Below are 27,284 nucleotides of genomic sequence, written 5' to 3'. Positions count from 1 at the left end.
GTCAAAAAAGAGGAAGGTTTCAGATATGCCATGTTCAGTGGCTGCTGAGGTGGGAAAAATGTAGGTAGGCTAAGTAGAAGTGGGACATCCTAGATGACTGGTTTGGGGTGCATAATTTGGCTTTCTCCAATTGGGCTGAAGGTGGAAGTAGGGACAAAAATTAGGGAAGTTGTCAGTTATTAATTCATCAAGTCCTATCTACTTAGGGCTGATTGTTACAGGCTTACTCTTTGCCCTCCAGGGATGTTTGATAGAGACAGCAGTTGGCTTCAAGGACTGGTTACTGTAAGTAACAGACTGACTTCCTGGACTGATTGCTGCAGATATGGGGTCACGGTTTCATTTTTATTTATAGTCTGGCCATTGTCCAATAGTTATATTCAGTCTCTCAGTGACAAGACAGTTTGTCAGTTTTGAGCCTAGACTAGGCCTCATGATTCTCAAGCATACTCCTGGAATCTGCTACTGTCATGTGAGCAAACTTGAGGTAGCCTGCTAGCAGTTAAAAATCCACATGGTAGAAAGCTCAGCTGTCCCATCCAAGACTGTCCTAGACCAGCCTACTGGTCCAATTCAAATGTGGGAAGCACCAGCCAAAGCTGGGCATCTGTCTGCCCAACACACAACAGACTGTAGACACATGAGTAAGCTTAGCAGAGATGAGAACAGAGACTTAGAATCATGAATAGTAATAACTGCTTATTATGTATGCCACTGAGTTGTAGACCATTTCTTTGTAAATGCCATATGTATTTATAATTTGAAATTTTTACAACCCAATTAAGTCCCACATCTTTTGAACAAGAGCATATTAAGAAAGTCCTCAGGCTTAAAGATGCAGAGGTGGAACTGAGACTACATGACTGTATTTTTAAATTAATAAAAATGTTTCATGTAATAAATACTTTTCAAAATATAGAGCCACATTTTCCTTTATATTCCAATATAATCTCTCCCTCTGTACTCACTCCAGTAAGAAATTCTGACTGTTCTTTACATAATTCACATCCCCTTGATGTAACTATGAAGAGGGGGATAAGTATCTCCATTTTATCTTCAGCTAATAAAAATATTCTCAGGAGTTCCCGTCGTGGCGCAGTGGTTAACAAATCCGACTAGGAACCATGAGGTTGCAGGTTCGGTCCCTGCGCTTGTTGGGTGGGTTGACGATCTGGTGTTGGGTGGGTTGACGATCTGGTGTTGGGTGGGTTGACGATCTGGTGTTGGGTGGGTTGACGATCTGGTGTTGGGTGGGTTGACGATCTGGTGTTGCCGTGAGCTGTGGTGTAGATTGCAGACGTGGCTCAGATCCTGCGTTGCTGTGGCTCTGGCGTAGGCTGGTGGCTATGGCTCCGATTAGACCCCTAGCTTGGGAACCTCCATATGCCGTGAGAGCGGCCCAAGAAATAGCAAAAAGACAAAACAAAAACAAAGAAAAATATTCTCAGAAAAGAGGAAATGAGTTGTGCTCCTACCAAGCACTGAAGTATAAATGCTACTGCTACAGGCTCATGCATTATATAGTTTGAGTTTTATTTTACCATCTCCTTGTAAATGTTCATTAGTTGGTTTTCCTGAACTTTCTACATTCAGATCCACGTCACATCAAGTTTTCTGCAGTGGGAAGGCCAAGTAGCAGCTTTAATGAAACAATGACCTCACGGGAGGTTTGCTGATGTTACTTTGACGATTTCTTCCTGACTTGTCTTGCCTTCTCCAAGGAAGAAAGGAGGAGAGAGCCTTCCCACGGAATCTGGGGGCAGCTAATATTCTGTCAAAAAATTTCTCTTTTTTTCCTGCTTAAGTTAGCCAGAGTCAGTTTCTGGCTTTTGGAACAAGGAACCCTACCCAGTGAGAGAGCTGAGGACCTCCTCTCTCAAGCACTGTGGGGGAAAAAACAAAACACAAACAAACAAAAAAACCTTAGCTAGGGAGATAATCTTTGTTTATTCAGACAAATATTACTTCTCATAGCCCAGACTATACTAATCTTCTGTGATCATGATAATCTTGGTCTATTCTGGGCTATGTTCCAAATGCTTTTGTGAAGCTTAAGACTAAAAACTTAGAGTTAATACTTTTCTAACAGATAAAAAGACCACTTCAATTGTTATAGCCATACTACAAAGCTACAGATGAAGCTTTATTTTTCTCCTACAGCTACTGTCTGTAAAAACTAGATATCTCCACTCAATATATCTAGAAATGTTCCACAGTGGACTTAATTAGCTTTTTTTTTCTTTTATGAAGTTGGTTTTGGTTAGATAAGTAGCTTCCCTTCTGGAATTGCAGCTTGTAAGAGAACACTTGCTGTGAGTCACTATGAAACATCTTTTTGTTCTAATTTACAAGTATCTATTCTCCATTATGAATTCCTCTAAAACATACTTAAAATGAAAACAGGAAAACAAGAAAGTATGGGTACGAATGTTTCAGACTATGCAAGTGTGTTCTTTCATATTTCAAATTTTATGTTTTTTCATGTTATGGATTCTCAGAGAGGTTATGAATGAAAATCATGAACCTAATAAAGTATTCATGGACTAGAAGCCTAGAGATCCAGTTCAAATTTTAGCTAACGAACTTGGAGAAATCATTTAATTTCTGAGTCATTTCTTCCATCTATGGTTTTAGGGACTGGATGGAGGACATCCAAGCACTCACAACACTATCTTAAAATAAAGAACAATTAAGAATTTAAAACTACTGAATATAGATTTGAAAATATTTTAGCTATTAGATCTTTAATGAAGGTAATCAATAGTATTGTGTTTCCTCTTTAATGAGTCACATTTATGGAGATGTAATTTATGAAATAACTGATCCACAGTAAGAGATAGGAAATAAGATCTTGTAAGATCGTGCTTTAAGACTTGATTTTAAAGAGGATTTAGAAGACAAAAATAATTTTTAGGAACTGTCTTCTACATACACTGATTATTACAGACAGTATTTTTAAAGGGAACATGAGACAAAAAAAGTGATTTAGAAAACCATTTCCAAGTCTGACACATAGTCAAGGGAATTCTAGATATACTAAAAAATGCTTCTAAAGTGCCTAGCTGGCAAAGAGAAAAATCTGCAAAGTACTTCTGAAGTATTCCAATTCACAGAAGACTGCTTAACATTCTCACTGAGTGAACATTCAGGTGAGTGGTATTAATCTGCCAGACGACATGACAAATTAGACACTCCTGACTGAGACTGAAATGGCCTGAAATTCTAGGTCCACACTGATTTACATTATTAATGAGAATATTCTACTTTCTGGAGTCACTTTAATCCAAACTCCTGCCTTTGGAATGAGGTAATCCCATTGGAAAATAATTACTTTTGAATTTAGTTATTTAAATTTCTGAATTCAGGCCTGGGTACAAGACAGTTACAACCATTCATGTTACAAACACTCACTCTTTAATATATTTTCCACTACCTCATTAATAAAATTTGTTATTAGACATGCTATTTTTCTGGAAACATAGCCAGTTAGATACTCATGAGGATTTTGTAATCTTTGCATGTTTCTTTCAATCACTTGACCTTACCGTCATACAATATTACTAGTTTTCCAAAAGTGTTAAGAATCACTTTTGCTCATTTCATCTTTTTCCCCTACAGCTCATTTTCAGAAAAGGAAAAAGAATAAATGCTCTCACAGAATTAGCATCTGAAAGAGTGGTAATACAAATCAAGTGTAATGCTTCATACTAAAGTCATTTAAAAAGAGGTAATGAAAACAAAGAAATTAACTGGCTCAAAGTGGAATTCACGTGTGCTCTGAAGTATTGGAAGCAATGTATTAAGAGTGAAGAATTCAACTGCTAGAATTTAGAAATTAAAATTAACACTTCTTAAACAAATGAATTACTGATTTTAAAGGCATCTCCAGAGATGAGTTACTATTCAATGATTCCAAGAACTGTGTAGACAATTATATAATACAAATATATAAATATTACTATATAATATATATGAACTTTAAGGGCAAACACTAAGTGGATATACATGCCTATATGAAAGCATATAAGTAATTTACATAAAATGTCAAGTTTCCCTTTAAAAAGGGATAAATGGCAACACTATGACCAAAATACTGCAGAGCTATATATAGTTAAAGAAATAACTATAATCTCTCTGGTAAATTGAAGACATGGTAGCATGATCTTAATATGAGGGGAACAGCATAAGTAGAACACATGGCAAAGCCAAAGTCTCAAGATTTGGAGTGTTTAAAGAATTTTTGGTAGACAAGTTTAAGCTTTTCTCCATAAGTGAAATAGTTCAATTAAACTGACATTATAGTCTTTTGAATGCAACTATACTATCTCAAACTTAGCTGTAGCTTACAAGCATACAGGAAAATACAACTAATAGATTTCAATTAGAAAATTGAGTTACTAGTAGAACTGTATTTCTTTGAATAATGTTTGAATTATTTTAGGTAAAAAAAGTAAAAAAGTTGTATTTAAACCTAACTATATAGTTTTGATAGATACAAAGTTATACACTTTTACAATTACCAATTAGCTCTTCATTTAGTTGTAGCTATTTTTTAGAAGAATCTACCTTCCCCATCACATGATTTAAGCCATGCAAAAGTAAAAATCATACATGCTATAATACCAATATTTCTATGATACACAACAATGATAAAACTGACTCCCAACAAAAAGCTAAACTAAACAGGCTACAATACTGCTACAATGGCATATATCCTATGTATGCCAAGTTTCTATCGAGCAACTTGTTAATATATTTTTAATTTAAACTAATAAACTCAACATAAGACTATTATTTAGTTTTTATCTGCATGCCACACAAACCAGCCTAAGTTCAATTTTTTGCTTGACTTAGTGCTTTTACTGACCAATAATCAGTGTAATACATACTTTGAGAGGTTTTTATTTCAATTATATACAGGTGATCAATGCCACAGATTAAAATGGTAATATGGCAAACATTCATAAAGAGTTTCCAGAGTGTACATTTAAAATCTCAAAGGAAAAACTATTTCGGCATATTCTGGCTCATCAGTAGGGCCCAAAGATCAACAGAGACTATGACTGAAAGAAAAGTGAGACCCAGATAATTCCATGGAAAATTAAGTTTTAGAAACCATGTCATGTCTCAGACCTGATTGGCCTCACTTCAAAGAACTTTGTTTTCATGTTTAATATAAAAATATTTATATTCATGCAGACAGTTGGGAGTATATACATATTCACAAATATTTATCTTTAAAAAACAGGTTAAAGATCAGAAGCATAACTCTCAGCTTCAGGGAATCACATTAGATGTGTTCTGTTATTTTTCTGATTTAACAGTTCTGCAGAGAAAGAATATCAGAGTGCTTAGAAAAGATAATTATGTAAGAAGATATTAGAGTTTGAAAAAGCAAAACAATTATTTGCAGATACTTTTATGGACATAAAACTCAAAAAAAGTCAGTGAATGAAGATAGGCAATAGTGTTTTTGGATGATTGGGTACAAAGTTTGCAGATAGCAGCTTTTCCCAATGCACAGAAGAACCATAATAAATGGTCCTACATTATCAATAGAAATTAAAGTTTTTGATGAGAAATATTCAGACTCTATATAAAGAACTCATTAAAACTTTCCAAAGGAGAAATACAGAAGAATCCCAAGCTATTAGGGAGTCTATAATGCTCTGGTTAGCTCTAAGAAGGGTCTGGGAGGTCAAACGACAATATTTCTAGTTTAAGTATATTGCCTCCTAAATATAAATAGGCTGTTTTTATATCAAAATAAGGATTTTTAACCAGTAATATTAGTAACAGACACACAGAATATTTTACCCTGAACCTATATATATTATTTTTATACATTTAAATATAAATTCTAATATATTTTCCAAAATAATAGCTAATAAACACAGGAGAAAATATGTGACAAGAGCCTTAAGTATGCAGAGCTTGCTTAAGTATTAGTTCCAGGAATTTATGGGAGACACAGATATACTTAATTTATAACAAATACCTAGCAGATGATAAAACTGGAAATAATTTCAGTGCTAATGAAAGGGCAAATAAACATATGCTCTATTTAAATACCAGACAGTTATAAATTAAGGTAACACTCAGCATCTAATATTAAAGCCAGGTATACACAGATGTACAGAAGTTACCAAGCATTATATGTCCTCTACCCACTTCCCAAGAACACATATAAGCATGCATATATACATAAAAACAATTTTACAAGAAAGGTATGCAGGGGTTATTACTGTGTTGGAAGCTAATATTAAATTATTGCTTACTTAGAAAATGCTTTAGTAGCCAATGAGTTAACTTCACAAAAAGGTAATAAATCTCTAACACTTAGTCACACTTCGTCTATAAAATGTGTTAAAAATCAACTAGAACAAAAGATAACATGGTATTAGGGCTTTCAAACACAACTTCTACATAGATCACAGGTAGCTTATTCCTAAACCACTGAAGTACAATTCAGTACCCTCTAACCATTTACTAATTAGCACATTAAATCAAATATTTGTATACTTGAGAAGTTATTTGGGAATTTGCTCTAGGAGAAAAGAATTCTTCAGATGTTAACTAACTGGAATTAAGACTCACAAGTAAAATATTCTGTTGTCACTTGCATCCAAACAGATGTAAAATAACATCTCTAGGTTAGTGGTTCTCAAGCCTCACTGTATCTTAGAGCCTCCTGGGGGAACTAAGTTCCAACATTACCATCTGAGAGCTCTTGGTCTGATGCCAGACAAGGGTTTTTAAAAGCTACCTAAGGGATTCTAATGAGAACCTGGCTAGACTTGCATCTGAATTTTAACTCTCACTTTCCACCTCATGTGAAAGTCTCCTACCTTCCTTGAAGGATTAATATAATGTTTTCATTTTTGGAGAGAACACTGTGACAATTTACCTTTTGATTTGTAACAGTTTCTGTATGTTGTTGATCTTAAAGCATACTGACACACTGTAGTTTGGTCTATGGCCACAAGGAATAGAAACTCAAGTCACCTCAAGAAAAACAGAAAACAAAACAAAAGCTACTATACAGTGCTTGGAAGGAAGAACTGGCAGCTGCTCTACAAGTCAACTACTTCTTTGTCACACCTCAGACCACACAGGATCTCTCTCAACACAGCTGCTTCTTGCTGCAGCCTATTCTATTCCTCTCTATACACAATCACTGATTTCTCTATCCTCCTCAGTTGTTATACCTTCATAATTTTCCCAAATATTTAATCTGATTGGCCATATCCATTCTTGTAGTTGTTCAGTCTCATTAGCCTACAGGTAGGCTACTCTTGGCTCTGGTGCTCAGCATCATCAACTCAGCTAGGATGGTGGCAGGGTTCACAAGTCCCCAGACTTCATGCATGTGAGCAGGGCTGGTTCCCCCAGAAGGCAAAAATCAATGGGTATGGACACATAGCAAAGTGACTGACAGCAGTAGTAAACAGTTGTCCAAGGCACGTAGGATAGTACTGGATGTTAAGTTTTAAACGCTGGTAATGCTTACAGTAAATATGAGCAACTTTAACTACTAAAACTGGTTGGACTAGAGTATGTTCCATGAAATCATCATGTCTATGAGAATGTTGCTTCTAGGGGCATGAGTATTAAGTTCTGTCCTCCCCCAAAAGGTAGTAGTTGTGTTTATATCAAAAATGATTTTCAATTATGTGTAAAATAAAGGTTGCAAGTCAACAGTACAGAGTTGCTCTGCCAACTACTCTTTCCATTAAATTTTATCTGCTTATTCCTGAAAAACTTCCTTACTCTTAAAAATCAATAATCTTTCATCTCATTGTTAAGAGCTGCATTCTCTTATCTATAATATAAAAACTTCTGCAACTTTTTGCATAACTTTTTATAACAAGTTATTTCCTGCATCATTAGGAGAATAGATTATTGTAAATGTGAATCTTCAACCTTCCATTTAAAGACCAGCCAGTATAAATTATAAGATCTCAGAGAAAAGAAAGATTATGACATACTAGCATATTGATGCATCATTTAAGTTTTCACACCTCATTAAAAGTCTAAGTTAAAAACAGATCAAACGTAGTCTCTATAACAATTTGGTTTCAAATAATTCATCTTTACAATAAAAAAATAAGCAAAACTACATTGTAATAGTCGGTAAATTATACAACTGTCTATTTACTAATTATATTTTGACAATGCGGTAGTTCCAAAGTAAGTAATTCCGTTTAAAAGTTGTTAGGGAGTTCCTGCTGTGGCTCAGCAGGTTAAGAACCCAAGCAGTATCCATGAGGATGTGGATTCGATCTCTGGCCTCGCTCAGTGGGCTAAGGATTTGGTGTTGCCCCAAGCCATGGTGCAGGCAGCAGATGTACATCAGATCCTGTGGTGCTGTGGCTGTGGGGTACACCAGCAACTGCAGCTCCAATTCAACCCCTAGCCTGAGAACATCCATGAGCCCCAAACAACCCTAAAAAGGAAAAAACAAACAAACAAAAACCTGTTAAAGCCTTTAGCCTTTAATGACCAATTTGCAAGAAATACAGGACACAGGAACATGTGACAAAGGGGCTTGCTATCAGCAAAACCTATACTGTGGTAAACTCCTGGACAACCAATGGTTTATTATATTAACCACAATATAATAAATGAGACAAAGAAAAGATCTATAGATTAAGAGAATCAAGGAGCAAATTTACCAATCACAATATGTGGGCCATATTTCAATAATTATTAGAAAAAAAAACCAAACTCAATCATTTGAGACAAAAACTTGAACACTGCATATCTGATGGTATAAAAGATTAATCCAGATTCATATCTCACTTGAATTGTCTGATTAATGTTGAGGACAAGTAAAATTTCCTTGTTTCCCCAAAAGACAAGTTCTAGTATGATTCTACTTAAGTGTTCTGAAATTCCATTACGAACTTCAGATAAATGATCTTAGAGAGGTTTCCTAATACCTTAATATTTGCTAAGGCATCAAACACAAGTTCTCTAAGTCTGTTCTATCTGGTTGCTTCTGAAGATTTCTACTCATGTCCAACACCATCTGGTCCAGAAGGTATTCCAAGCAATCAATTACTGCAGAAATACTCATCTTCCCTTTTGCTGAGTTATTTTTTAAAAAGCAAGAAAAAAAAATAAAACACAGAAATCTAATTTACTAGCTATTTATTTTTCAACCAGCTAAAACTTCTACATACTTACATATATGCGTAAAATGTCTTAATGTACAACTGAGTTATATATATCTGATGAAAAGTTAATCTTAATGTTTTAATGGTTTTTTTTTAAGCTATAAACAAAAGCTATTAGAGGCTTGAAAAGGATATGAAAATTCATACTCTCCTCTTTAAAATTCTGAATAGAGAATCAAACTAATTTATTTGCTCAGGTCGCAACCAAAGCTATATTTCAGACAAAAATCTTAGACCATTATTTTTCCAAAATAAGCTGCTTATTTCAAAGCTCTCATCTTTGAATTCTAGCTATGAAAGAATAATGGGAAACAAGTTAAAAATTCCAAATTATACATTAAACATTATTTTATAAAATAATGTCTAGCCACCTAGGTAGCTTCAGGAAAAAAAGAAAATGCTACATTTTAAGAAATAAATGACTGACTTTCTAATCTGTTAGTTTATCTAGTTAAAACTAATCCTGTACTCTATTGTCATAGAATCAGGACCACTAAGTCCGCCAACACCCAGCTGTATTATCTTGACTATGTGTTTCACCTCTCTGGTCATCAGCTTTATCATCAAGTACATTAAGACGTGGTTAGATGATTTTTAAGATAACTTACAGCACAAAATTTTGATTCTACATTATAGTATTTAGATAATTACAAAATTTGTTGTTTTTCATTCTAAAACCATTACTTAAATTCGTATGGAATAAGCTTCCTCTTATAATCAACAACTCGCATCCTGTGATTAGTTCTACCCTCATCTATGAATTGCAGAACTGCGACAGACTCCTAATTTTTCCCCAATAGCCTGTCCATAAAGCTTCCAGGATGACCAAGATACAGTCTCATGTTCTAAATACTTCTGTGGCCTTAATACCTGTAAATCAGATCCAAACCCCCTCACAGCTCATATGAAGTAGACTGCATCCTGGCTCCCAATTGCCTGCCTTCACCTTCTCTTTTCATGCCACTTGCATATAGTCTTTACCATTTACTATTTTTAAACAACTTGAAGCAAAGTTTGTCAGTCATTTGTTAAATATATGAACAAAAAAGAATTATAGGACATAATCAGTCAAGTTAACAAAAGTTCAATGTATTTCAATACAGTGAATTATTTCCCACAGACTCAGATTTTGGCCTAATTTACTCTTTTCGAAGTAAGAAAGCCAATCAGTCCTTCATAAAAAGTAGAAAAAAAATCCTGCTTATATCCCCCAAGATAACCTTATACACTAACCAGGAAGGTGAATAGACTTTGTTCCCCCTAATTGTCTTGATATGGTATTCTTGTGAATCTACTATCTTCACACATAGATGTTTTGCTTTTTCCAAAGACTCAATAAAGATTGATTTTTACAGTGCAGTACCTACTATATGCTGAATACAGTTGTGAAAAAAAGCCCTTATCCCAGGGATCCATATTGTGTGGAAGGATACAGAAAATACATAAATGTGTTAGATTAGTGCCAAAACGAAAAATAAAGCAGGGTAAGGGGGGGATCATGGCATTTTAGATGAGACATCAGGAAAGACCTGAGGAAGTGCTATGTCCTTTTAACCTAGGAAAGGAGAAAGCCAGCTGTGCAGGAAACCTGGGGAAAGAGCAGAGAGGACAAAGGCTGAGTGTGCATGTGTTCCACTCGAACAGAAGTCGGGTCTGAGTGGCATAAGTGTGTAAGAGAGAAGGGTGAAACCAGAGGGAGTGGAGCTGGGGTTTGGGGTAGAATAGGGAAAATCAGGTAGGACTTGTGGTTAATACAGAACAACAAACCTGACTCCATGTTAGATCTGTTCTATTGCCTGTGCTTAGTCATGCTGGCTCTACTTTTGTAAAAGAATGTTGCCTGTAGCCAGACATACACAGGCACAGTCTATTATTATCAGAGCTCTGACCTCCAGGAGTCCACTCTTATAGCTAAAACATTTCAGAACAGAGAAACCACCTGTTTTACTGGAAGTTTACAGGAACATCTTAACCTGACTTAACTGGACAACTGAAAAAAAAAAAAAAAAAGATTCCACTACAACAAGTTTGCAACAACTAACTACATCCCTCCCTCACTTCACCTTTAAAAGTGCTTTGCCGAAACCCTTCAAAGACTTCAGGCAGCACAAGCCCTAATCTCCTTGCATGGCCCTACAATGAACCTTTCTCTGCTGACACAGTTGAGACTCTGACTGCAGTGGCTCGAGGCTCGGGTTGCTGTGGAGGTGAGGGCATTGGGTTAAAGGATCCGGTGCAGGTCATAGCTATGGCTCAGATTCAGTCTCTGGCATGGGAACTAAACATATGCCCTAGGTGCAGCCATTAAAAAAAAAAAAAAAATTAATTAAAAAATAAAAATTACAAACTGAGAAGTGGTACCAAGATTTGGCCTCGTGGCCTACCTGGCTTCAAGGTATTTGTCAGCTGTATGTATGTCTTCTACATATGTATCTATACATATTTTCAGGAATAGACAAGTAATTTAAGCTTCCTCTTTATTATGCAGGCTTACTGGTTAAGCACTTTTTAAACATCAAAAATTAACCATTTAGCTTCTGAATAGAAACTTAAGACCTACTGTAAAGACAAGGTAGGCCTCAGAAATTAAGTTTTTAGCCACCTCTCCCCCTCCCCCCCCAAAAAAAGAAGCTTCTCAAAGTTTTCCTATCATATTCTCTATTGTATTAATTGGTATTTGGCAAAACTACAACGAGGAGGGAAGACAAGGTAACTGATCTTAGTTTTTCAGTAAGTCAATGGAATTGAGTCACATTAATCATGATCTTGCTGGCCTTGATTTTTCAAACACACATACAATGTGCCCTTTCATATGTTACACTTTTCGGTGAGCCTCTAAAAATTCAGCCAGTCTAATTCTTAGGTTGCCGTTTTTGTTGAGCATCTTCCTTTACTTTTCAGATTTTTTCGGCAGAGAAATTGAGAAGTTCTTATTGCCCTTAAATATTCTTAAAAGGAAAACAATATGCATCAGTAAAATAGTAAGGAATTAGGGGAATTAAAATTAGAGAAATTACTGCCTAAAATTACCTATCTTTTCAGATAAAATAAATGGGTTAAATAATGAAAGCTTAAGTTCCTGAAGGATATTAAAACTCCATTTAATGCACCAGTCATAAGTTTTAAGTGGACCATTTGGAACTCAACATTTCTGTTGTAATAAATATAAGCAGTGCAATGAACCATTATATGGAGTTTACTTGAGGTGAAAGTGTTACATAGTTACTAGCAATTTTAACATCTTTACCAGGAAAGGTTTCTAATATACACAAAGCCATTGACTATATTTGCATATCCCCCAAACCCAAAAAGGAATGATTAACAACTACTACTTATTATACTTAGTTTAAAATAATCAGCAAGATTGTTTTTAATTTCAAAATATTTAATTAAAGAGCCTTCTTAAGCAAGTGTTAACAGGAAAGTAATTGCTGCCCGTTTTCCAGATAGCCTGCAAGCAGTTTCAAGAACTGAATTATGGGGAATTAACTGGATAAATCAAATTGAAACTAAATTTGCCACTGATAACAATATTTAGTCTCGACTGGGAAGAGCCAGAAGCAGACTTTTGATGGAATCTCAGAATAAGCCCAGGTCATTCCTAGTGTCTAAAACTCAGGAGCAGCAGTACCTCCTACATACTATCTAAATAAAATGAGTATTAGCAACACTTAACTTCCTAAAATACCTGAGATTGCAACTCAGAGAAAGACAAATTTCATATATCACTTATATGTGACATCTAATAAAAATGATACAAGATAACTTATTCAAAAAATAGAAACAAACTTACAGATTTCAAAACCAATCTGATGGTTACCATGGGTGAAACTGTTGGGAGGAGGAAGAATTGGGAGGGTAGGAATATATATATATATATATATATATATATATATATATATATATATATATATATATATACACACACACACACACACACACTACTGTATAAAACAGATAATTAATGAGAACCTAGTGCATAGCATAGGAAAATCTACTCAGTAGTTTGTAATAACCTATATGGGAAAAAAGAATGGATATATTTATACGTATGACTGTTTCACTTTACTATACACCTGAAACCAGCACAACATTGTAAATCAACTCTACTCCAATAAAATTAAACTTAATAAATGGAGTACCCACTCTAATATTTTTTCCAAATCTTAATTTTATTACTAATATTTGACTAGTCCAATGTGATAAGGCTCTGCTTTCTCTCATTTAATCTAAATGAACTGTTATGAAATAGTAACTAGGTTTTATCTTGATTAAAGTTTATTTAACTTTCTTTTGGAGTTCCCGTCGTGGAACCATGAGGTTGCGGGCTTGATCCCTGGCCTTGCTCAGTGGGTTAAGGATCCAGCGTTGCCATGAGCTGTGGTGTAGGTTGCAGACGCGGCTCGGATCCCGCGTTGCTGTGGCTCTGGCGTAGGCCGGTGGCTACAGCTCCGATTAGACCCCTAGCCTGGGAACCTCCATATGCTGCAGGAGCAGCTCAAGAAAAGGCAAAAAGACCAAAAATAAAAAATGAAAAAAAAAAGTTTCTTTACTTTCTTTCATGTATTACTCTGGCATGGCTGTTCTGACATTAACAGCTGCTTAATACGGAGTGGTTTAAGTAAATTTTTTCTGGTTCTAGAGGCTAGAAGTGTCAGATCAAAGTTCTGGCTAGTTTGGTTCCTGATTCCTAAAGACAGCTACCTTCTCACTATGTCACACTGGTTTTTTTGTTGTTGTTTGCTTTGTTTTTGTTTTTGTTTATTTTTTTTTTGGTCATGCTAGGGAGCAGAGGAGGAATCTGTTGTCTTCTCTAAGAACATCAACCTATTCAATCAAGTAAACTACTTTTATGATCTCAGTTAACCTTAGTTGCTGAGGTTAGTTGTTAACCTCAGAGGCCCTACTTCCAAATACAGTTACACAGGGGTGTTAGGGTTTCAATATGAATTTGGGGTGGGGGTCCCCACAACATTCAGTCCATGACACTTCCAGTAAATTTATACTACCTTGTCACAATGCTTAAACATTAAAAAGTAGTTACCAGTAATTTTAGTGTCACTATTTCACTGGAGACTTAGATTAAGTGAAATAACTCTAAAAGATCTACAGACATTAAAAGAAACAATTCCAAGACTTATAAGTATAATCAAACTAAATACATTTAGTATTCATTTTTCCTAAAATAAGGTAGGGTTATCATAAATTACTGTAACAAAGACTATCCATAGTACACAATTACAAGAGGTAACACAGGAAAAGAAGATAGAATCAAACTTGTAGAAAATCAGACCACATTTTAAATCTCAGTTAGACCTCTGGACTAGGGATAATACTGAAGATAAAAAATAAATCCTAACACTTGAGCTATAAGTAGGTTAGCAAACAAATTCTAAAAGGAAAGGCTGAGTCATTTATTAATTTGAGATCAATAAGACAAGTGAAGGGGATAAAAGTGATGAGGAGGAGGGCATATAAGCATCAATGACATGGAAAGGGATAATATTCCCAGGGGAATTAAGAGGTAGAGTGAATTTTCCCATGCTAACCTGCTGCTTAAATATAGGAAAACAAGGATTTGCAGGTTGAATAACACCATAGGAAAGATTTTAGGCCAAGATAGTACGCACCTGTGAACCACACACCATTTCCAGATTCCTCCAGGCACGATACAATTCAGCATCTTAGCATTTTCCCTCCAGCATTATCACCCACAAAATAAAAACTAAATCATGTTCATATAAATACTTTAATACATCACAAGCCTGGTCCTGAGAAGTAAAAACACTAAAACTCACACCAGGTTAACTTGTTTTTAATGCTGATTTTGTCAAATAAAAGGTTCCGTACATGTTGGCTGGAAACTACATATTTATCATCCAAGACAAAATAAGTTGAAATGAATATTTAGAACAGCAGACCATAGCTCAGTAAGATGAGTTATCTTGATTTCTAAACAGGATTTAAAAGACCAGAGAAGCTTACAATGAATGTTTTAGGTCTAACAGTCAGAATATAAGCTTCAGTTTATCCTCAAATCTCACTTGTATATGATTTAACAAGTCTTTAAAGGTCATTATCTACATCTTAATGCTCCTTTATTTACATCTGGTCAAATGTTTTCTAAAAACGTCATGACCAAAGCTATCATGGAATCTAGTGACCAGTTGTAATAATCCTGGATAAGAGACCTGATCTTTGTAGGTTGATTTCTTCAATCAGCAATGCAAGAGTAGAACACTGATTAAGGTCATTTGGAGGTGCAAATAATCCTAGAAGTTCAGAGATCAAAATTTCACCTATGATAGGACCATTAAATACCAAATAGAACAGGACAGATCCATGACTAAGAAATAAAGCACAGGAACAAATATGATCCTGTCAGCTACAAGCTTTTAGAAGGTTTAATAAGAAGGATCAGAAGTTGTTTTAAAATATATCATATCCTACATATGCTCTTAAGCACTATATGAATCTAGGCTACTTGGCATTTTCAAGCTCATCATTACCTTTGTTTGAAAATAGCTATTTTTCAAAGCAAAAGACCTGTCCTTCCCATGTACTTGAATTCAACCAAAAAAGCTTAATATTGTTTTAGATGTTTAACACTTTTATTACACACTGGTAACATTTATAATACTATTGAGAATCATCTTTGCTAAATGCACACCAAAAAATAATTCTTGAAAAAAAAAAATCAACTCAAAGCAGACACATCAAGTTAAATCACACTTACTCAAAAGTTACAAGGGATAATCAGCATCAGCCATGATCCACACACTGAGCATCAATTATGGCCCTGCTGTGAAAACAACTTAAAGGCAAAAAAAATTCTGTATCACTTCAAATAGTGTGATTAAAATCCTTAAAAACTGATCAATATACACATTATAAAATTGGACCCCAATGTAAGGTCAACAGAGTTACTAAACAAACTCTGAATATTTGCAAACTTGAGATTCATTCTTAGGCTTTAAACTAGAAGAATCATACAGCCCAAGTATTCCCACAAAACTTGAACAGTGAGCTATCATCATTTCTTTCACACATCATTATAGTTTTTAGAAGTAGTTTATTCAATGTTTATTACCGATTATTGCCATCTACTCATTTTTCAGAAATGTTAATCTATTGGTTCTCAGTGGGCAATTTTAACCCCCCCCCATGAGACAAATGGCAATGTCTGGAGACATTTTTGGCTGTCCCACTATGTGGCTGGAGGAGGGTAAGGAAGGCAGGTGTGCTACTAGCATCAGTGGGTAGAGAGAAGGAAGGGGATGCTGTTAAATAGCTTCCAATGCACAGGACAGAACCATACAACAGAGAAATTGCCAAGAACACTGAGGTTAAGAAATCTCAAGTTGACCAGAAGAAGAATGTTCAAAATTTGTGCCAAAGCAGCAGGCACAGTGTTAGCTGCCACAAATACAAAGAATAAGACAAAAACATGGATTTTGGAATTCCAGGGACCTTAGTTCGACCCATAGATCCATCATTCACTAATAATGCAACCTTGGACAAAGTGCCTAACTACTCCGTTGTAAAACAGACCTAATCCTACTTCTCAGTTATTGTGAGAAGCAGATTAACACAGGCAAAGTGACCAGGAATCAACAGATGTAGAACCAACAACGTGGGAGTGTTCCAGCATAGAGAAATCTAGAGAGAGATGACAACTCAATGTAATGTAGTATACTGGATGGGATTCCGGAACAGGAAAAGGACATTAGGTAAAATCTAAGGAAATCTAAACAAGTTATGGACTTTAGTTATAATCACCTGTCAATACTGGTTCATTACTTGTTACACATACAATATTAATGTAAGATATTAAGAAACTGGATGTGAGATAGAATGGAAACAGTATGTACTAACTTCATGTCTTTTATACATCTAAATTTATTTTAATATTTAAGTTATTGAAAGAGAGGCACTTCTAGGCTTCTTCCTTCCTCTGAAACTCATCTGTATAGTCCCCACCCTCGGGGAATTTTCCCTGTACGTACTCTGACCACCAGGATGGATGATGGTGTCAAACCCCAAACAGTATTCAATCAAAGACTACCAGGACACAGGAGATAAGATGTGACACAGCAGAGGATTTAACACTCTCCTCCCCCCGCCCTCTATATATATATATATATATAGAGAGAGAGAGAGAGAGAGAGAGAGTCTTAAAACATTTAAGATATGATTTTTTCCAAAAAAGCTTTCGAAAAATTACAGAACTGTCAAGAACAAAGAACCACATTACTGGACAGCAACCAGAAAGTCATGAAAATGTAAAAAGAAGTGTTATGGGTGTAAAAACTGGGTGCCCCGAGTGAAAAACCTTCCTATACTATAATCAAGACTACAACACACACACACACAGAGCTACAACACATTTACTGGATATTGGTTTTGTTAATGCAAGGTTTATTTTTCCTTCTATTATGGTATCAGATTTCATGCTGAGATTGCCTCTGAAAATAAGGCTACAGACAGGTAAAATAAATCTACCAACAAAAACAAGTGTTCGGTGTTAAGAAATAAAAGTACGACTCCTGCTTTAAATCAGATTAATAAGAGCATGTGGGTTTACTCTGAGCTCCCTAGAAAAGTAATACCAGGCAAATGCAAAGAATTAGGTTACAATATTTAACAGAACAGTGTACCATGTTCTTGTCATCTATATCTATATTTAAAAAAAAAAAAAACTATCTCTGAAATACTTGCTGAAGGTTGGTGTGAGACCTGATTTCCTTTACATAAATCAGGTTCCTGGTGTTTACAGCCCCTTTAAGGCATAGAAGAGTTATGAACAGTTCGAGAGTCAGAAGTACAAAGCCACTTGCCATAGTGCACAGAAAAGGAGCAGTAATGACGGGAACTGTGTTTGCCCCAAAATATGCCTAAGTCCTGACCTGGGTGCCTGTGAACGATCTTATTTGGAACTAAGATCTTTGCATGTAATCAAGTAAGTCATTATGACTGGCCCTAATCCAACGGTACTGGTATCTCTATAAGAGGAGACAAGAAGACAGCAATACCACAGAGGCAGATACTAGAGTGACATCTGCAAGTAAAGAAATACCAAGGATTGCTGGAAAGAGCTAGAATCAAGGAGTGCTCTTCCATGGAGCCTTCAGGGGAGCTGAGGCCTGCTGACTCCTTGATTATGGATTCTTAGCTGCCAGCACTGGGAGACAATAAATCTGTTGTTTTAAACTACTTAGTTTGTGGCACTCTATTCTGGCAGCCCCAGGAAACTAACACAGTAAGGAACTCAAACACTGGCTTTCACTACTGTGTCGCTAGGATATCTCAAAAGTAACATCTAACTGGTTGATGGAATCTGCCAACTTCTAAAACCCTATTAGAAAGTCAAAAACTTCATTCATTGAAATATTGCTTAACCACACAGGAAGTGCAATTAATATATTATATGCCAAGTTCCTGCCAAGACAACTTAAATAACAGCATCTTCTCATCTCCCCGAGGAAGAGCCTGGGGAGAAAAGCTTGACATCAGAATCCTATTGGCCTGGAGGACCAGGTGGACAAGAGAGGTACTGGGTCCCAAGCCCCACTGCAGAAGGAATTAAGGTTTAAGGCTGAGACAGAGGCCAACAACTCTACAAATTCAGATATTCTCATACTTTTCACAAGTAACACTGCAGAAACCTACTCAAGTGCCTGGTGCAACCAAGCAGGACAGGGTGAGGCCTTCCCAGCATAGACCCCCCCACTCATGTCCCCCACCTGCCTTTTTATCTATTAAAAAACTTCAAAGACTCAATATAATCAGATAAGTGAGGAAATACAAAGAAAAAATAAACAGTAGTAGTAATTTAGCCATTTAACAAAGTCAAGAACCATAGGTAATCTTTTAAGCCATGTCCATGGAGCTGTTTTGCAAGTGCTGAAACCCCCAGCACTTGGAAGAAGTCAACTATACGCCGCCCACAAGCACAGAGACTCTAGACTAAAAGGTTGATGATGCTGACTCGCAATTATCTCACCACCCAGCAATCAGGAAAATGTTCACCAGCTGATCACATCTTGTTCCTCAAAAACTGTAAGACTCCTCACTACCCCCTCCAAGTATGTGTGTTGGGGGGCGGGTAGAGTCCTTAAGGCATCAGCCTGCTGTGTTCTCTTTACCTGGCCATTATAGCTACTATTTGTTTCCTCCAACTCTGTCTCCCATTTCTATTTTGCATCGGTGTACAGAGGCAGCCTGTATTTCAGCAACATTGGCACACTACATACAAAGACAAACTCGCCATGAAGTTCGAGTAACTTAGCAGAACCTGGGCTGTGAGAGCACAGCACCAGCCAGAAACCGACCCCAGAAACCTCCAACCGCGGCAGACGCCAACTAAGTAGCCTCAGCTGTGTGGGTTCCAACGCGAAGTCACAGAGTCGATTCCCACGACCACGCAGGCAGCCAGGTGAGTGCCGGGACATGTCCCCCACTCAGCTGCGCCCGTGTCCCACGTGGGAGACCCTGCCCGCTTTCCAACCCCGCCAAGCACAAGCTGGAAGGGGTTCATGCGACCTACCTGCGGTCCTCTGCGCAGGGTCCAGGAGAGCCGAGAAATTCAGAGGAGCTGTGCAATCTGCATCACAGGCAAGGTCCTAAGTGCCAGACGCCAACTTCTCAAGCGAGCAGGAGGTCAGGGCCTTACCCTCTCCTCAGATTAAATGGACCCTAGGCCCCGCCCCCGCCTCTGGCCAGACCCCACCCCCGACCATGGGCAGCACGTGAAGACCCCAGCAGATGCACCTGGGGCTGAGTCTCACGTGTGGCCAGGCTGGCACGTGGAGGCCTGGGCAGGCTCATGTGGGGCTGCGGGGAGTAGGACTTCAGGAGATGGGGCTGGACCAACACTTACGGCCACAGCAGGCGCACTGCGAACGGCTGCACGTGCGGTCATTAGCGCCAGGGCAATCAGGCATGCGCAGACCGCGGGCGCTTAGGCTGCTTTCCTCCCGCTCAGACCCGTCGAGATGCGAGCCAGGAGCAAGTATTTCCGTGGGCCTCGCGCACCCAGCCCGCGGCCTCCTAAGGATGAGTGACACCACCCACGAGTTGGGGTAAGCACATGGTCAACTCACACCACCTGGGTTCAAACCCTTCTTATTAACTCTAGGAACGGTTACATTATTTAACTGTTCTGTGCTTCTTGCCTCACCTGTGATGCGGAGGTAATATTAGTACCCACTTCATGGAGTTTTTTGTGAGAATTACAGAAACTACTCACCATTTAGTCACTGGGTTTGGAACATAAGTGCTTAAGTGATGTAGTGGTAGTAAACGCACCTCCCTTTAAAGAACGGAAATCTTTTTCTAGCTCTGGAGAGCAATGTTTAAAGGTCTTAGGGCCGGCTAAGGAAATGTTGGTTCCTCACTAAGGGAAGCAGAGTTAAGGGGGTGCAGGGCAGGGGAAGTTGAAGGCAGGGAATCCAGGCTAGAGGTCCACTGGGGGACCAGGAAACCCCTAATTGGCTCTAAAAGACCAATAATCCAATTACAGGAAGCTTGCCCATTTTTTTTTTAAGTTTGAGAAATTTGACGTCGTTTTAAACCTTTGACAAATATATGATAATGTCTTAATAAGGAGGATGCTTGTGTGATTCGGTTTTAAATGACAATGGGGTTTAAGTGGTAGCTTAGTGGGAAAATGTCCTATCTGTGGTTGTTTCAGAAAATACATATTAAGAAGCTGTGGCCCTGGGGGCCATGGTTTAGTGAGAGGGGGAGGAGGCAGAAATAGCTGCTCTCAAGACTGAAACGTATCAACTGCTGTGTACGGTTTTCTTGTTTGTTTGTTTTTAATCTACTCATACCTTCTGGTGGCTACAACTCAAGACTAGTTTCAGTCACACAGTAGACTAGTTGATTTAATCTGCCCCAGATTGCATAACTGAATGAATACGCAAGTGGATTCTCAGTACACAGGAGGAAAAAATTCATCCTGTTTCTGAAAACAAATCTTGACAAACATTAATGTTGAGTCTTTTGAAAAAGCAGGTGTTTTATTCCCTTCAGGTTGCTGTAACAAAACACCACAGACTGAGTGACTTATAAAGGACAAATTTCTCACAGTTCTGGAGACTTGAAGTCTAAAATCCTGGCATAGGGCTAATCAGGTGAGGGCCCTTTTCCAAATTGCAGGCTTCTGCTTCACATGGTGAAAAAGACTACGGAGCTCTGTAGGATCCCTTTTATAAGAGCACTAATTCTATTCATGAGAACAGAGCCCAAAGGCCCCATTTCCTAATACCTCACATCAGACCTTGATTTCAACAGATGAATTTGGGGGGGACACATTCAGACAATAGCAGCAGGTAACCTCAGTGGTCATTTTGATAGCTTACATAACATCTCAAAGCATGTTTCATCAGCTTGTGCTCTATTTGCTCTCCCTATCTAGAGTGCTATATTGATTCTTTTCTACCTATCTGCATTCTAAGTAACTTGGAAATTATGCAATTACAAATCCCACCTTCATCGCTAGACAGATATTTCCAGGTTACCCTCATATATTCCTTCTGTGACTTTCAGTGGCACTTATCAAGTACATTATTATTTAACTATGTGTTATATATTCTTAATTAATAGACTTTGTTTTTAGAACAATTTTAGTTTTACAGAAAAACTGAACAGAAAAGAGTTGTATATGCTACTTCTCTCCCCCCGACAGATTCCCTTATTAATATCTTGCATTAATAAGGTACATTTGTTACAGTTGATGGATTAATATTGATTCATGATTATCAAGTAATACCCATAGTTTATATTAAGGATTTACACTTAGTGTTGCATAGATCCGTGAGTCTTAACAAATGGATAATGTCATATACCCACTGTTACAATATCGTGTAGAATAATTTCACTAACCTAAAACTCTCCCATGTTCCAAGTATTCATTCCTTCCTCTCTCCACCCAGTCCCTAGCAACTGTTGACCTTTTTATTGTCTCTATAGTTTTGATTTTTCCAGGATATCATACAGTTGGAATCATAGTATGTAGAATTTTCAGATTGGCTTCTTTCACTTAATAATAGGCATTTAAGGTTCCTCTCTGTCTTTTCATGGCTTAATAGGTCATTTCCTTTGAGCACTAAACAATCTTACATTGCATAGATGGACCAAAGTTTATCTAGTCACATACCGAAGGGCATCTTGGCTGCTTCTAAGTTTTAGCAATTATGAAAAACACTACTATAAACATTTGTGTGCAGGTTTTTGTGTGGATGTAAATTTTCACCTCCTTTGGGTAAAAATGCAATTTCTGGACCATGGGATAAGAAACTGTAAGAATATTTTCCAAAATGAATAAAATTTTGCATTTCCACCAGCAAAGAGAATTCCTCTTGTTCCAGATCTTCACCAGCATTTTGTCAGTGTTTTGTATTTTAGACATCCTAACAGGTGTGTAATGATATCTCAATCCTGTTTTAATTTTCTTCTTTAATGTTATGAAATGTTGGGTATCTTTTCATTTGCTTCTTTGTCATCCATATATCTTTGGCAAGTTGCTTGCTTTGATCTTTCACTTATTTTTATCGGGTTGTTTGTATTCTTACTGTTAAGTTTTAAGGATCCTTTGAGTACCTTGGATACAAATTCTATAGCAAATGTATGTTTTCAAATATTTTTCTCCATTATGTGGCTTGCCTTTTTGCTCTCTTACAAGTGTTTCTCACAGAGAAGTTTTTTTTTTTTTTTTTTTTTTTTGTCTTTTTTGTCTTTTTGTCTTTTGTTGTTGTTGTTGTTGTTGCTATTTCTTGGGCCACTCCCGCGGCATATGGAGGTTCCCAGGCTAGGGGTTGAATCGGAGCTGCAGCCACCGGCCTATGCCAGAGCCACAGCAACGCGGGATCCGAGCCGCGTCTGCAACCTACACCACAGCTCACCGCAACGCCGGATCGTTAACCCACTGAGCAAGGGCAGGGACGGAACCCGCAACCTCATGGTTCCTAGTCGGATTCGTTAACCACTGCGCCACGACGGGAACTCCACAGAGAAGTTTTTCATCTCAGTTGAGGTCCAAGTTTTGTTTTTTCTCACAGAAAGTGTATTTGGTGTTGTATCTAAATTGAAGTGTGTCTATGTTTTCTCCTATGTTACCTTCTAGGAGATTTTTCTTTTTGCATTTTACGCTTATGTCTGTAATCAACTTCTTTGTGCAGGTTTTTGCAAAAGATATAATATCTCTGTATACTTGCATTGTTCTAAATGTATATGTACAGTCGTTCCAGGACCATCTGTTGTAAAATCTATCCTTTCTCCACTGAATTGCATTTGCTTCTTGATCAAAGATCAGTTGATAATATTTGTGTGGGTCTATTTATAGGCTTATAGTCCCTTCCATTGGTGTATTTGTCTGTTCTTTTGCCAATACTACACTATCTTGATTAATGTAGCTTTATCGTAAGTTTAAATTCCCATGAGATAATGACCAGATAAAGCAGAGCTTTGTAGGCTATAATGAGGGGTTGGAATTTTATTTTAAATGTGAAGGAAATCTATAAAAGAGATTTAAGTTAAAGGGGCATGATCTAACTTATTTACTTATGTGCTTATTTATCGTTTTTGAATCACCCTGGATGCCATTTGGAGAAAAGGTAGAGGGAATCAAGAATAGAATTAGGGAAACTGGTTAGGAGGCTTTGAAACAACTAAGAACTCCTAGAACAGTCACATGTCAGATTAGCTAGACATAAATATCTCCTTTAAAAGTTCTTTCTGATTCAATAAGCATGGAGTCTGAACTGAAAATAGAAACTGCAGAAAAAGATCTGTTCATAAATCCAAGAATCCAAAGGTAAAATCTGACAGGCTATGATAGTATAATATTAAGAGGGAGATGCCAGGCTTAGGTCATTTTGAATAGCCTCTAGCTTAACTGAACACACACTCCTTTCTTTGGTGCATTTTATAAGGTGCTTCAGCTTAAAGAAATGATCCAAGGTTAGTTAAGGAAGATGAACATCAATTAAATGTCCATTTTATCAGATTTATACTAGAAGTTATTTACTGCTCTTTGGATCAGACGTCTAATTTGTTTCTTCCTTGAGTGTTTGATAGGCCCAGTAGCAATATTTGTCTGTCTAGTAAGGAGGTAGAGTTTCCAATGTGATTTCCTACATTACAAGCTGTATTACCCCCCTTAGGACAGTTTTTTGTTTGTTTTAAATCTGCCATTCCATTTTGCTTACTCCTTATCATCCCTTTACAGTGTTTTTAACCAGCGTAATTTTACCATTATTAAAACCTTGAACAAGTTTGTGGAATACAACATGAGATTGAAAAGGAATCTGAGAAATTAATTTTTACAAAAAGAGCAGTAGGCAGTAGATGGGTGTTTAAGGTTGCAGGCTTGAAACCACACCGCTTATATTTGAAGGTCAGCTCCATCAACCAGCTGATAACTTAAGACAAATCATCACATTCTCATACCTCAGTTTCTTCATGTGTAAAATGGAGATACAACTGATAACTTCCTAACATTATTTTGAGAGTTGAAGCCTACCTAGAAATCTCAGTCTCTTCTGTTCCAGGAAGAACAGAAAACTGATTTGGGGTAGGCTCTAGAAGCCTGCTCCATAGCCAGTGATGCAGAGGTAACTTTAAAGAGATGGGATGGATTCAAGAACCACATTAGAGACAACGGTAATCAAGCTCCTCCAAGATTCTTCTTTAAGAGAAGATGTTTGCAGCATTTGGTACACATGATGCAATCTGCTTCCTACTAAGTAATGACTTGGTAGAACTTAAGGCGGTGCAGATGTTCTGGAGTTTTAGAATCATCAAGGCTCTTCTGGCTATAAGTCCAACCCATCTGGCTACTACACATCCCATCCCTATACAACTACTATTCAGAATCTCCAGATCCCTCAACCAGAATTTGAAAGACTATAGGCAAAGGGGGAAATTCAAAGAGAAGGAAATCCACATCATATGGAGTTCAAACAGCTTTCATTCTTCAGATTTAATATGACCAAGAGCTGACATATCAGCCACTAAAAGACCTTATGGCATGGGGCCTTGAGACTTCGGGAGAAATAGATGCTCATACAGAGGAACTGTGAGGAGAACCTACAATTCCTAGAGAATTATGTGAACGTAATAGAGATAGTAAGCACTACTTTTGGTCTCTTAGGCTCTTCACGCCTCACCAGAGTAGCTGAAATCTAACACTTTTTGTGGTATTAGTCTAGTATTGTCTTGACCTTGATAAAGAGCAGTATTTGGCCTCAGTTCACCTCCATCCAGGTTTTATGACCCTTTTAAAGAAGCCTGGAAACAGAAGAAGCAGTCCTTGAATCTCATTTGCCTATAGTAGCCCCTGGATGCATGGGTAAGTGTTGGGAAATGAGCGTATTTTTACCTGTTTTTTCTCCTAGAGGCCAAGGATGGGAAGATATTATTAAAGTAAAGCCCATAGGACATATTTCCTCTATATTAACTGGGGAAACATTACATAAAATAGAAAGGACTCTTGACATTTGTGGAAGATTTCTTTGTATATCTTCCCATCCAGATATGATTGTTTTGGGAATCATCAAAATAACACATTAAAAAGTATTACACAATGGCACTGCATCCAGGTCCTGGAGTTCTTTACTGTCATGTTCAATACCTGTGTTAGTTTGCTAGACTCTCATAACTAATACCGTAGACTAAGTGACTTAAACAACAGAAATTTATTTTCTCACCGTCTTGGAGGTTGAAAGTCTAAAATGAAGGTATTGGCAAGTTTGATTTCCCCTGAAACCTCTCTCCCTTGTTTGCAGATAGCCACCTCCTTGCTATGTTTTCCCATGGACTTTCCTCTGTGAATGCATGCCCCTGTAGCCTTTTTCTTTTTTTATAAGGATACTAACCATCATGGATTAGGCCCCACCGTTATGACCTCATTTAATCTTAATTATCTTTGTAAAAGTCATATCTCCAAATATAGTCACATTCTTAACTATTAGGTCTTCAACATATGAATTTGGGATGACACAATTCAGTCCATTACCATATGTAAAGAATATGTCAACCTGATGTGGTGTGCCTACCTTTGCATTGGCCAAGGAACACAGTGCCATCAGCCACCCATGTAACACTGAATGAAGGCTTATTCCTGAGAAATAGCTTCTGCAGTGACAGAGGAACTGAAGACTAAATCTGAAATAATCTCAACTTTTAATTAAGAGTAATGGCAGCCCAGAGTTTGAACTACTTGAAACATATAAGGTTTCTGAGATTCCTCACCTAGACTAATAACTTAAGGAAATGTAGCTACTCCGTAAGTTTTAAGTGCATATCTTAACCTTCTCTTGGCTCTCATCTTGTCATCTGAATCTCCTTGTTTATATCACTGGCTTTATTATAGAGTTATTAAAGCCTGTTTTTGGCCAACTTGAATAGAGAGCCATAGGAACAGAATGTTAATTATATATATTTGAAATGAAATAGCACAACTAGATGACAGTAAGAATAATTCTCACATTTTGCTGCTTGCCTTGAAAGTTCTAAGAAAGAGACATATTTACCAAGTCATGACAATAATAGCATTTATTAAACATTTTATGTATGGATTTTTTTTTCAAGATCTTTACATGTACTAGTTTGTCTTTACAGCAGCTTTGTGCTTTAGGTTATATTATTATCCTCATTTTGTGATGAGAAAATTGTGTAGCAGAGGTATTTTAAAACTTACCCAAGGAGTTCCCGTTGTTGCTCAGTGGTTAACGAATCCGACTAGGAACCATGAGGTTGCAGGTTTGATCCCTGACCTCACTCAGTAGGTTAAAGACCTGGTGTTGCTGTGAACTGTGGTGTAGGTCGCAGAAGTGGCTCAGCTCTGGCGTTGCTGTGGCTCTGGCATAGGCCGGTGGCTACAGCTCCGATTAGACCCCTAGCCTGGGAACCTCCATATGCTGTAGGAGTGGCCCTAGAAAAGGCAACAAAATAAAAAAAACAAAAAACAACAACAACAAAAATCCTTACCCAAATGTAAAGGAGCCAGAACAGGTAGGGTTGTAATTAAAATTCAGTAGGGTTGGTTAAAAGTCATCATTTGCTGTTTGTGCCTTTTCCTAACCTAACCAGGGAAGACAT

At 37.3% G+C, this 27,284-nt stretch overlaps 1 protein-coding gene and 2 long non-coding RNA genes across 12 annotated transcripts in view; 1 reads left to right on the top strand and 2 right to left on the bottom strand.

Annotated features, from left to right (window-relative positions):
- LOC110255841 (uncharacterized) overlaps positions 1–19,841 on the bottom strand; it is a 233,609-nt gene extending 213,768 nt beyond the window's left edge. For all 4 annotated transcript variants that reach the window (XR_014820103.1, XR_014820104.1, XR_014820101.1 and 1 more), the window contains exon 1: positions 19,726–19,841. This is a non-coding gene — a long non-coding RNA (uncharacterized LOC110255841). The remainder of the gene's footprint in view (positions 1–19,725) is intronic.
- LOC102164643 (uncharacterized) overlaps positions 1–27,284 on the bottom strand; it is a 1,014,431-nt gene that overhangs the window by 986,025 nt on the left and 1,122 nt on the right. The gene's annotated exons all lie outside the window — the stretch shown is intronic.
- LOC146398664 (uncharacterized) overlaps positions 19,263–27,284 on the top strand; it is a 304,287-nt gene continuing 296,265 nt past the window's right edge. For 5 of the 7 annotated variants that reach the window (XR_014820084.1, XR_014820085.1, XR_014820089.1 and 2 more), the window contains exon 1: positions 20,142–20,260. Coding sequence is in view for 1 of the 7 variants with exons in the window: in XM_084982485.1 (XP_084838611.1) it covers positions 19,944–20,260 (317 nt within the window). In the remaining 6 variants the exon portion in view is untranslated. Of the gene's footprint in view, positions 20,261–21,215; positions 21,317–27,284 lie in introns of all 7 variants that reach the window. The other 2 variants (XR_014820088.1, XM_084982485.1) reach the window with 2 other exon arrangements.

Source organism: Sus scrofa, chromosome 11, assembly GCF_054392235.1.
Source record: "Sus scrofa isolate SSC_HxYL_T2T_F1_AM1 chromosome 11, Sscrofa_HxYL_maternal_Yorkshire_Landrace_v2.0, whole genome shotgun sequence".
Lineage (NCBI taxonomy): Eukaryota > Metazoa > Chordata > Mammalia > Artiodactyla > Suidae > Sus > Sus scrofa.
This window is presented reverse-complemented; position numbering and strand designations above follow the sequence as displayed.